Source organism: Oculina patagonica, chromosome 10 (assembly GCF_052425735.1).
Source record: "Oculina patagonica isolate OP01 chromosome 10, crgOcupat, whole genome shotgun sequence".
NCBI lineage: Eukaryota > Metazoa > Cnidaria > Anthozoa > Scleractinia > Oculinidae > Oculina > Oculina patagonica.
In genome coordinates this window covers 1,952,614-1,963,466 of record NC_135767.1, presented here as the reverse complement: position 1 = coordinate 1,963,466, position 10,853 = coordinate 1,952,614, and the positions used below count along the sequence as shown (strand labels likewise).

The 10,853-nt window shown below is 40.1% G+C and overlaps 2 protein-coding genes across 2 annotated transcripts in view; one reads left to right on the top strand and one right to left on the bottom strand.

Moving 5' to 3' along the window:
• Nucleotides 1–1,570: 1,570 nt before the first annotated feature.
• LOC144628642 (uncharacterized) lies at nucleotides 1,571–3,390 on the top strand. Its single transcript, XM_078486786.1, has 2 exons — nucleotides 1,571–1,675; nucleotides 3,046–3,390. Exons 1-2 carry the CDS (start codon nucleotides 1,595–1,597, stop codon nucleotides 3,319–3,321), a joined length of 357 nt encoding a protein of 118 aa, XP_078342912.1. The 5' UTR covers nucleotides 1,571–1,594; the 3' UTR covers nucleotides 3,322–3,390.
• A 1,296-nt stretch (nucleotides 3,391–4,686) lies between these two features.
• Nucleotides 4,687–10,853, bottom strand: part of LOC144628595 (striatin-interacting protein 1 homolog) — a 29,051-nt gene continuing 22,884 nt past the window's right edge. Inside the window, exons 13-23 of the mRNA XM_078486712.1 lie at nucleotides 10,299–10,370; nucleotides 9,645–9,719; nucleotides 8,969–9,066; nucleotides 8,430–8,481; nucleotides 8,258–8,332; nucleotides 7,756–7,856; nucleotides 6,870–6,936; nucleotides 6,626–6,730; nucleotides 6,377–6,460; nucleotides 5,448–5,568; nucleotides 4,687–5,081 (exon numbers count right to left, since the gene is read on the bottom strand). Coding sequence (XP_078342838.1) covers nucleotides 4,789–5,081; nucleotides 5,448–5,568; nucleotides 6,377–6,460; nucleotides 6,626–6,730; nucleotides 6,870–6,936; nucleotides 7,756–7,856; nucleotides 8,258–8,332; nucleotides 8,430–8,481; nucleotides 8,969–9,066; nucleotides 9,645–9,719; nucleotides 10,299–10,370 — 1,143 coding nt within the window. The 3' untranslated portion in view covers nucleotides 4,687–4,788. The remainder of the gene's footprint in view (nucleotides 5,082–5,447; nucleotides 5,569–6,376; nucleotides 6,461–6,625; nucleotides 6,731–6,869; nucleotides 6,937–7,755; nucleotides 7,857–8,257; nucleotides 8,333–8,429; nucleotides 8,482–8,968; nucleotides 9,067–9,644; nucleotides 9,720–10,298; nucleotides 10,371–10,853) is intronic.

Here is a 10,853-nt window from a genome sequence, read left to right as displayed (position 1 = left end):
AAAATAGTGATCTGAAGGTAACAAACCCTTTAATAAATAAACAATTGATAAACTTTTTAAATACCCAAATTGTAGATTGCGTGGTATTCTTGGTAAAAAAAAAAATAAAAGTTAGCAAAGTTCTAAGATGTTGCCTTCCTGTGTGGTTCTTTGCAGATATGCAAATGAGAATAAAAATATTGCACTGCAGCAAAATCCCGACATGGCCTCCTCCGCAGCCAACTCTGGTGCTGAGGGGAGACTAGGGACTAATGAAAGGGGACTGAACGAGCAAGACAAGGAACAAAACATTTTTTCGCTGGGGAATGGGGAGAGATGAAAGCACGCCGGGCCAAAGCTTACACATATTTTACATTTTTCCGACATTGTTTTTATTTTTGAAACGCCCGCGCTTTGCGCGAAACCACTGATTTATTTAGTGCGTTCGAGGTGTCAGAACTAATCTCTAGCTGAATATGTAAGCTCATCATTAAATTCAACGATAATGAAACGTGAAAAACTCGCCGTGATGTTTCACGTTCGATTCTTTGGACACCCGGGGGGGACTCCCATACTAAAGGGACGGAGATACTCGTCGGAAATTTTGAAAAGAGACCAATCTGGGCGTGGCTCAAGCTATTTTAGATCCCTAAAAGATACCAAAATTCAAAAAAGAGCATTTATTTTTGTATATTTCTTCGTGTGTAACCCTAAACGAGACCATTATGGCTAAAAATATTGGCATTTTGCCTGGAACACCCAAAGCGAGACCAAAAATCTGGTTGATTATAAGGGCCGATTCGCACAGCGGACAAGTTTGAAATGTCATGACATTTTTGACAAAACCAAAATTGTCACGACAAGTCAGAGACAACTTGAAGAGACAAAAGGTATTACTGGCAACACTGTACATTTCTCAGCACGGCCGTCTTGGGCAAACATCAAATGTGCAGTACCACGCGGTAAAAAAATCTAAAACAATTCGCATTTTCAAAGTACGCAGAAAGAAGGCAAGGCCGAGAAGCGTAATCATTGTAAAAACCAAGTTTTGGTTTATTACAAGAAATTTGATTTTATAAATACAATATTTCGGCTCTATTACAGAGTCATATATAGTCTAGTGATGTTAATTTTAAAAGAGGAACTTAAATATCTAAGGCGTGTTGATGTTACGTAATAAAGTATAGAAATATTGGTAATCAGGGAAATAGTTCTAACTCTCTGGAGGCTTTGAGTCCTCTTGATGCTAGGCTTAAGATTCTTGATATGAAAGGCTTCTAGGAACGCTAATTGCGACCAATTGTAATTGTAATCAATTATCTCGACGTTGCTATAAACTGCGTTAAGAATATGGTCTTTAAAACTAACACACGGCGTTGTATGGTCATTAAAACAATCAGGTAATCCATCAAAGCTGACTAATTCATTGAAGCCCTTGCAATTAGCAAGATGGTGATACATAGGTTGTTCAGGCCTTGTGGCGTGCTCATTGACACCCTAAAGTCCCGAACGCGAAAACATCTTCTGCGTATCTACAGGGATTGCTTCACGAGTGTCATGTTCGCGTCTCCACGCTGTTAGTTAGCTAGCTTCGTGTGCTAAGTTCAAACGCATAATGGAGGTCGGAGCAGTCTACAGATGGCTGAAAAGCAACGGTTACAATGACCTTGCAGACTGTTTAAAGCAGCGGCACCTGGTAAGTTGATTTGACAAGATTTCCACTGACAGCCCCATACATTTATGATGCACAAAATGTTCTGACTGACTCGTTCTTTACATAATTTTTTGTGATAGTGATCCGGGATAGTGATAAACTGATAGCAGAATAGTATGAAATGGTTGCATACATTCCGTATTTACTCGATTAAAGGCGGCGCCGATTTTTAAATTTTTAGTGTTTCCGATAAGGCGGCGTGATCTCAACTATTAAATTGCGGTCGTTTCGCCTACGGGTGGATTCGCTAACGACCATGCCCAGTCCGCTAACGTCTTAGGTCGATTCGCCTACGTCTAAAGTCGATTCTTTAACTAGTTTGCACCCACCTTTTTGGCTTCTGAGAAATCGCTAACGTAGTCACCCTTTGCCATCGTTTTTCTCTCACTTGAAAGTTGTACAAAAGCGTGTGAAACATTTGGGGATAAATGGGTTAAAACATTTCGTTGAAAGTTTTGGCCTGGCTTAGAACTAAATATTTGAGTCAAAAGCATTAGCTTCATAACATATGTAACAGCTTTGTTTCAAGATCTTACACTGGATCCGCCACGTGCAAACGCTCGAGCTATGGAAAATTCAAACTTTTGATCTCCCTCGCCAATTTCCCACTCACTTCAAAATGATTGCAACTGAATTAAACTGAGGGGTCACGCAGAATTTGCGAGAAAAATCGAACATGATTATAGTAATTTGCGAGAGGAAACGAAAGCAGATAAATGATAAATTAAGACTTTTGAACTACAAAGTTTGCTATATTTCAAATACTTATTTTTGTTGATGTAATTCGTTTTGAACGTGAAGTTGAGAATTGCCGGCTTATTTTCTATATTTTTTATCTAGGCCTGTTGCCCGAATTCTAAGCATTTTGCCCGAAACATTTTTGGTCTTTTCTGGTCAGTTCAGCATCTTCTTGTATTCTTAGTATTTACGATTAAAAAATTCCGGCGAAACGCGAGTTTACGCCGGCCATTTCGTTTTTGTTTGGATCACGCATTATTCACAACATACACAGGGCTGTTCCGACCAAGGGCCACATGCTGTACACTGTATCTGTAACTTCTAGATCTTTTAAAGCTTAGATGTTTGTGCTGGCAATTAAGATGTTTCCTAAGGAATATTTATAACCTAATGTTGACACATTTTGGTTGAAAAAGTTGGTTACACTGAAGCTAAAATATACCTTACAACTGAGTTGTTTAAACACTGTTGAGCATTTTTTGTAGCAAACCAGAAACCCATAAGGGTTTTCTGAGCAAACTAAATACATTGTATACAAACTATGGCTGTTTAGCTTGATTAGATCCTGTGTTTAGTGATAAGCATATAATTTCTTTAATTTCTGCAATCAAAAGGCTGACATTATGAAAGAAGCCCTTGCTGCGTTTGAGAACTACGCAAGCGACGACTCTGCAGATGAAGCAGATGAATCTACAGTGCTGACAGTGAACTTTTGTCATGACGAAACACGGAAAAAGGAAAAGAGGAAAAAGGAGAAAGGAGAGAAAGAAAAGCCGAAGCCGAGGCAGAGGAGGAAGTTACATCTCTCGCGAGTGAAGATTCTGACGAACCAAAGAATTCGAAGAAGCAGAAGAATAAGAAGAAAAAGAAAACTGATGAGGAATAAGTAATGTACATCCATGAAGTAAAAAAAAAAAACAGTCAGTAGTTTGTTTGACAAATAGCTAAATTTAATTGCAGCTAAAATCTTAAGGTAATAAATTCTTTTATAAATAAACTATTGATAAACTTTTTGGTATTCTTGGTTAAAAAAATAAAAAAATAAAAGTTAGCAAAGTTGTAAGGTGTTGGGGGGAGGAAAAGAAATCGCGCTGAGCCTGTGTTGAAGAACACAAGTGCGCGGGGCGGGAACCTGTTGGCCCCCACCCCCACCCCCTCAGAGCAAATAGGTCATCCCATACCATGAGCTGAACCATATGCTACTGTGGAGTTTGTGTTACATGTTTGTTTGTTAGTTTGTTACAGTATGTTCAGAGTTTTGATATTTATTTGAAGACTTACATGGAAGACCTTAGCATTCTGTAAAATTCTCACAAACACGAGCACCAGCAGTTTTGCAAAATTTAACCGACAACAAGCCAGTCAAGTGATCCACTCAGACTTCCAGTCTAATTACAGTGGAACGTACGATCAAGTGTTCCTTTTAAGACATCACATTTACACTGATGAAGGGGTTTCCCCGAAACGTCTGTTTAAAAAAAAAACTATTTTGCACTCCAAGAACACTTATTGAACACTTATTGTAACAATTGAGTGCTACGCAGCAAAACTCTTTTTATGTGACATTTAATTACAGTGGAACCCCGATATAACGATATGCCAAGGGAGCAGTAAAATTATATCGTTATTATAACGATATGGCCGTAAAATAACCGGAAATATCGTTGTATCAGGGTAAACCGAACATATACTTTTTAACTGGATAAAGAGACTTAGAATACAGTATCATTTTCTTATATCATCGTATAAAGCTCAGTGTTGTCAGAAACGTTAGAGATTACTCTATTACTGTTATGTTATTGTAGTAAATTCAAGGTTTTGCTTTAATTGTGACTGTACTGATAATATCGTTATATCGAGGACGATTTTACGCTCGGTCCGCTAAATTCTCATCGTTATATCGGGAATATCGTTATATCGAGGATCGTTATATCGGGGGAACACCATAACAACCACAGAGAGGGTTTGTAGCTAGCCTGAGGGTATCAATTTCGAATTTTGGTTTCACTTAGAGTGTTCCAGGCATAATGCCAAGATTTTAACTTAAGGTCTTGTTTAGGTTTGCACGCAAAGAAATGTGGAAATATGAACCATATTGATTTTTTTTTGAAAAAAAAAAAGGTATCTTTGAGGGGTCTAAAAAGCCTGGGTCACGCCCAGATTGGTCTCTTTCCGACGATCATCCCCGTCTGTTTCATATGACAGTCCCCTCCTCTTGGGCTGGAAGCCTGTCGTGCAACAGGACATATCAAAAATAATGTTTAATAATTTTATTTACTTTAGCATAGTTTACACTTTATTACATTGTAGACGAAAAGAATCGATAAACAAATTCGGGTTTCATGGTAGATCATTCATTACTCAACACATTGAGTTGTACACGTGCAAAGTTGATCCCAGTCTATCGAAACAGAAAACACCTCACGGTCAAGCCATCGTTCGTAATTGTTCTTGAACTCGCCGCTCAATTCAATCTTTTCACCCAAAACGCTCAAAACGTCGTTGTCCACGGGTTGATACTCGTCGTCTTCACCGTTTTCTCCCTGACGATCGTAATTCTCTATTCCATATCGACGGTTGTTGAAGCGATCTACGCAAGTACGTAAGGCATTTTCTTCTCCTTGGAAATCCCATGGGCGCGCGTCAAGATCTGTCGACATAAACAAAAACAACGTTCTACTTAACAAATGCTACGACTATACATACGTTTTTCTACTAGAGAACATTAGGAACGAATAATAAGACAGTACAATTTTGCCTACGATTATCGTATGCGACAGGCTTACGCCATGACTTCAACACGAATCGCGTTGTGTGAACAGACCTCAGAGACAGACCACGTATAAATGGTCATGTCGTAAGCCTGTCGAAAGCTTGTCGCATGCGAGAAAGTCGGGAGTTTCGAAAAAAGAGAGTTCGAGAAAACGGGATTCTACTGATCTTCAACTTTTACGTAATTAAGTTTGACCAATCACAGGCCAGAAAATGAACCAATGACAACTGATCGTATGCTCACCGTTCCCATAAGCCCAGTCGTCATTCAACCGATGACGTACTTTCTGATAAATCGCTGACATTGTCTTCATGTTGCTCTTTCGCCAATTCCTCCCTAAGTACTTTGTTTGTGCCTTCAGCAACTGAGGGAAAAACAACAATTCCTCAATTGAAATGAAAGACTGGCAGTTTCACAGCAGTTTTTAAGAGCTTCGCACGTTTACAAATGGTTTGCTTTAAGCCTTCTGTCAACCTCAATATTAAAAGCAGTCACTCGTTTTTCACGAGCATCGTGCTTGACCGAACGCCACTGTGCAAATAGTTTCAGTTAAACGATATATAATTTATCACGTTTGTCGTTCGTACGTAATTCGCCTCAATTTTCTCTGTAAGACATCGATATTCTTGCTTTTATTTTTGGTTCATTTTTTCTTTTCTGGTGTTTTTCTATTTAAGTAAACTATTATTTCGGGTTTCCGATGATTTAAAGGTGGTAATAACAGTTAGGCCCGGTTCAGACCCCGATCTTTTCATGAGCCGAACCAAATTCCTTGAATTAAGTACATGAAAAGATCGGCGTCTGAATCAAATTAGAACGGCTATTTCAATTTGGAACGGCTCACCCGTTCTTCCCGCCTGGCTTGGCCGAGAATTTCGCCTGTGGAACGCTTTTGGAACGGCTTTGATTCAGACGCCGTACTTTTCATGTGCCGATCCTAATTCATAAATTATTATAATGTATTTTGACAAACTTTGATTGGTTTTATTGGAACTGTATTAGGAACGGCCTCGGAACGGCCAAAAAGTACGGCGTCTGAATCAAGAGGCGTACTTTTGTCAATTTGGGTCGGTCCAAATTCGAATTGAGTTCGGCTCATGAAAAGTACGGCGTCTGAACCGGGCCTTACATACCTTCGTGGACAATAAACTAGTAACGTGAAATAAACTAACCTTGAGTACATAGAGCTGAAGAAGTTCATGTTTTACTTTCAACACGCGCTTCAAGATCGGAGCGGACTTGAACACAACAAGCATCTGAAAACAGGACCCTTGTTAACAATGCTTGACTAACACGGAGCTGGGGAGGGGGGTGGTGCACTGCTGCAAACCGGTACCGCACGCTTCAAAGTTTGATATAGGACAAGAAAACGAGAACCTTTAATACTACAAACGGTTAAAAACCAGCACATTTTGATTTACCATTGTTCGCGAGTGTTTCCATTTTGTGAGTTTTTGAAGAATGCGCACCAGGTTGATACACGAAAATAGGTTTCTCCAACAACAAGCTTCTTGATCAGCGTTTTCCTGTGAAAAGAAGTACAATGCACCATCGTAAAGCGACGCTTACACACAAAAGCATATCATAAGAGTCAAAGAACGTGGCAACGGTATAATGCATGTAAAGAAATATTTTAAGTAAAAGTACTTCTCGACATTTACTTACCAAGCTTTCGGCGGTTAGTTCCAGCGGATCACCCAAGATACAAGCAGGGAAGTCGAGTTGAGGTATCCTAGTAAAGAAAACAATAACTGTTTTGAAGTGAATCCTTTTTTTTCCCTCGGATTGTAGAGTAGCTTATAATATAGCTGATATCTACCAGCATTTGGATAGTACAACGGTACAACGGGAACTTCGTTCCCTACTTTTTACGATGGGTGTGTGGGTTCTTTAAAAACGTCCCCTGCTTCCTGACCAGAACAGTGAAGATGAAGGAGACGGGGCCTACGCCGGTTTATCGTCCTTATTCGAGAAGACTAGAACGTCTAACCATTTGCAGATGTCATTGCAAAGGCAGCATATTTTCTTAAGTTATTTTAAGACCCTGAGTGTTGGTTCTGTCTAACGCGGTCTTGGACTAGAACCCGAGTCTTCCCGCACGGTAGCGGCAGCGCTCTACCAACTAGCCTGTTCCAGGCTCTCGGTAGTTATGGGAGAGCGAATAACGCGCGCGGGTGAGAGAGGAAAAAATGAGGCGGTTCACTCGCCTTCGTCCCCCCTCGTTTTTTTCTCGCTCGCCCGCGTTTTTCGCTTTCCCCTTCAACTACCGAGAGCCTGGAACAGGCTATCTACCAACTGAACTAAAGGTCGGCGGTACGACTAGAAAGGGAATTTTAAGTTGGAGATATCTGTGTTGAATGTTTAATTTCTCCTTGTAAAATCAATACACGTCGTGCAAACAGGAAATGAGAGTATACGAAATTGTCCACTAGGGGATATTGTCCTGATGTAACAAGAAATTCTCCTAACTAGCGTAGAAAGAGATGTATGAAAAAGGTAAGGAGAATTAAGATATTGACCTTGGTAAGGGTCTAACGCTCAGTATACTTACGTGTTCTTGGCAGCGACGAAAGCGGAAATATTTTGATTCAGATACTTCAGAATAAGAGGAATACAGTTGGCAAATACGAGGTGTTGGCTCATATACTCAAACTGGTGACAAAAAGTAAAAAGAAAATCTTAGAAATATCTTTTGCCAGGTGAATTACTAGTACAACTTCCTACAAAGCTCGAGAGAAGAGGACCAAAAATCACCGAACATTGCCCGAAGACTTCAAGTCATCGGAGATTTCCGAAGATCAACCGAGCTCTTCCGAAGCGTACCCCAAATCGCCCGAAGCCAGGCGACTTACTACAACGACTTCCTACATAGCTCGAGTGAGAGCTCAAAAAATCACCGAACATCGCCCGAAGACTTCCTGTCATCGGAGATTCCCTAAGGTCAACCAAGTTCTTACGAAGGTTACCTAAAAACGCTCTAAGATTTCCTTAGCTCTGATCATGGGGTTATTCCGAAATATTTTAAAATCTTCCGAAGCTAATTTCTATCTCACCTGAAAAACATGACTCAGCTTGAAGTGTTTTAGCAAAAGAAAGAGAAACGCTGATATCGCCTTCACTATAATCTCCTGAAACAAATTGGAAAACAAAATATAAGCCACACAAACCAGGAACGTTTGAATATCGGTTTTGGATTAAACGTTGCAAGATCTTTACACCCCTCACCTTGTGTCTATTGACATCAATTCCCAGCCTCATAGAAAGAAGAACTGTTGAACTAAAATAAACAAAATATTACTTATAATAAATTACTGCAAATAGTCTTCTCGCAAAAACTTTCGCGTATTTTTACCCTTCTCGTCATCGAACGACGATGGAGAAAGGCGACAGTTTAGACCAGGAGCTTATTACCTGTTTAGACAAATTCTTCAAATTGGTCGCAAACCTCAAAATAATTGTTTCTCAAGATAGAAAAACATCTAAGAGGTAGCAAAAAACCAAAAAGGAACTAGGATGGTTTAGACTGAAGATTAAGACGGATAACGACCTGCGAAGTTATGGCCTGTTACAGGCGTTCGGTTAGTTGGGAAGCGGCGCGAGGAACGGCGAGCGAAAAAATGGCGAGGGGACTAAGGCGAGGGGGCTCGTTCTCCTCCCCGCCCCCCCTCCCCTTATTTTTTTTTTCGCTCGCCGTTTTTCGCGAACAGGCTAGCGAAGTTAAAAATTTAGGCGTCACCTAACCGTAACTAAATAGTACAACTTACGGCATATCCTGTGGAAAGACATCAGCCAGTATATTGATGGATTCAGTCTTGGGTTTGGCCGTAGGTGCAGCAGCGAGGAGGATCTTTAGTAGGGCAATCTGAAACGAAGACAAAACTAAATTGTTATAATTTAATCAGTCGGGGGAATAAGTGCCAGTTTTTGGCAAATCTTCGTTGAAGCACTCGAAGAATTTCCGAATTATTTCATCCAATCAAAAACAAGCGCGAGCGCTTACGAGTACTCCGAACGCCATCGCCCGTATAAATACGTCATGTTGCTTAGCAACTTCTGGGACGAAAACCGCGGGCTCAGTCACTTCTTTGATGACATGTCGTCATCAACTGGCACTTATTTCCCCCGACTGTGACTGCGGCAATGAATCGTCCAATACCCACACCGTCTCCTATGGAAGGCACGATTTCGACACCCCAATTTTTTTGATGTCGGCACCTTTGAAGTTTGCATCCAAGAGGTTCAAAATTTTGTCGACTTCTTTGAAAAATATTCCGACAGGCTTTGTAGCGGAGGTTGCCTTCCATGGGGAGTGGGAGGGGGGTGTTCGGATAAAAAAAAGAACTGAATGTCTCAATTTGAAAAGCCGCTTAGAGCATTAGCCATTAGAGAGAGAAATCAAACATGTCAAAGAATTATAGACTGACGTAGAGCAAGACTTACTACATATTGTGGTAGGTTTGGAAGCATAGCTTCGTATAACTGTTCCACTCTGTTTGAAGGGATGTTCACCTTCCCCTGCAAAGATATGAAACTTCGTCAGCTAACTTCGAAGAAAACGCAGGAAAGCTTGTCTATCTACAACCACAAGCTCAAACTCCAAAATTAGGTACCCGGTGCATGCGAGGGGAAACAGGGTTCGTACTCTTTTGAGCTTTTGAAATTCCATGACTTTCCATGACCTTTTCCATGACTTTTTCAAAGTTTTCTATGACCTAAATGTGACCATTTTTCTTGAAAGTTTTCAACAATTATCTTGATTTCGGGCACGTTTTTATCCTTTTCTTCACAAAAATTGACATGCCTAATTTTTTTTGCACAAGCAATACCATTTTCCATGACTTTCCATGACCCACACTTAAATTCCATGACTTTCCAGGCTTGGAAAATGAAATTCTAAAATTCCATGACTTTCCAGGTTTTCCATGACCCGTACGAGCCCTGGGACACATGTTAAGGCGACCAAGCGCGGGAAAACTTGTAACCGGTCCAAAGCGCGGGAAAACAATAATTTCAAAAATACCGGCCGCTTCACTGACTAACTGGTAGTAAAAGAAAATAATCAAGTCATTTAACAAAAGAAGTGCAACATAGTACCTTTGTGAATGGTCTGTGCATCGCTTCTTCCTCTTCTTTGATTTGAATGTCCGCCATTGAAACATACATATGCTGAGTGAGAAAGAAGAGAATTTTCAAGTACTTCTCCCACGAAGTTAAAGGTAAACCAGCGTTATTTTCGTAAGTAATAAGAGCAGAGCACATGACAGAGCAAATTTCATATTGGGATCTTGGTTAGTTAAAGAGCTAAGAATCTTAGCTTTAGCCGGGCTGAAATTTTACGCTTTTTTTAACTTTAATTTTATCCCCTTCCAATCCCGAACATTCGTGGCCACATTTCAACAAGAGCATTAAAAACCTGGACTCAGTTTGTCAAACTGGATAAACCTAATCGTGGATTAGTGTTTAATTATAAATAATTACTTCCGTAATCTTACATTACCCCTCAATTTTGACTTTTAACCTGTTTCAAACTTTAACTTTAAGTTTTTAGAAGCGAGGGAACGCCTCTTTATACAATAGGAATAAAACATTGTAAACTTTTAATCTCGGATAAGTTTTAATCGGCTTTCTGACAACTGCAGCCAAGATTTG

What these genes read in the sequence shown, in the direction of transcription:
- LOC144628642 (XM_078486786.1), top strand. Translation starts at nt 1,595, where the DNA reads ATGGAGGTCGGAGCAGTCTACAGATGGCTGAAAAGCAACGGTTACAAT. An exon ending in GTTTAAAGCAGCGGCACCTG is followed by an intron (nt 1,676 to 3,045) that starts GTAAGTTGATTT and finishes TGCAATCAAAAG; the next exon opens with GCTGACATTATGAAAGAAGC.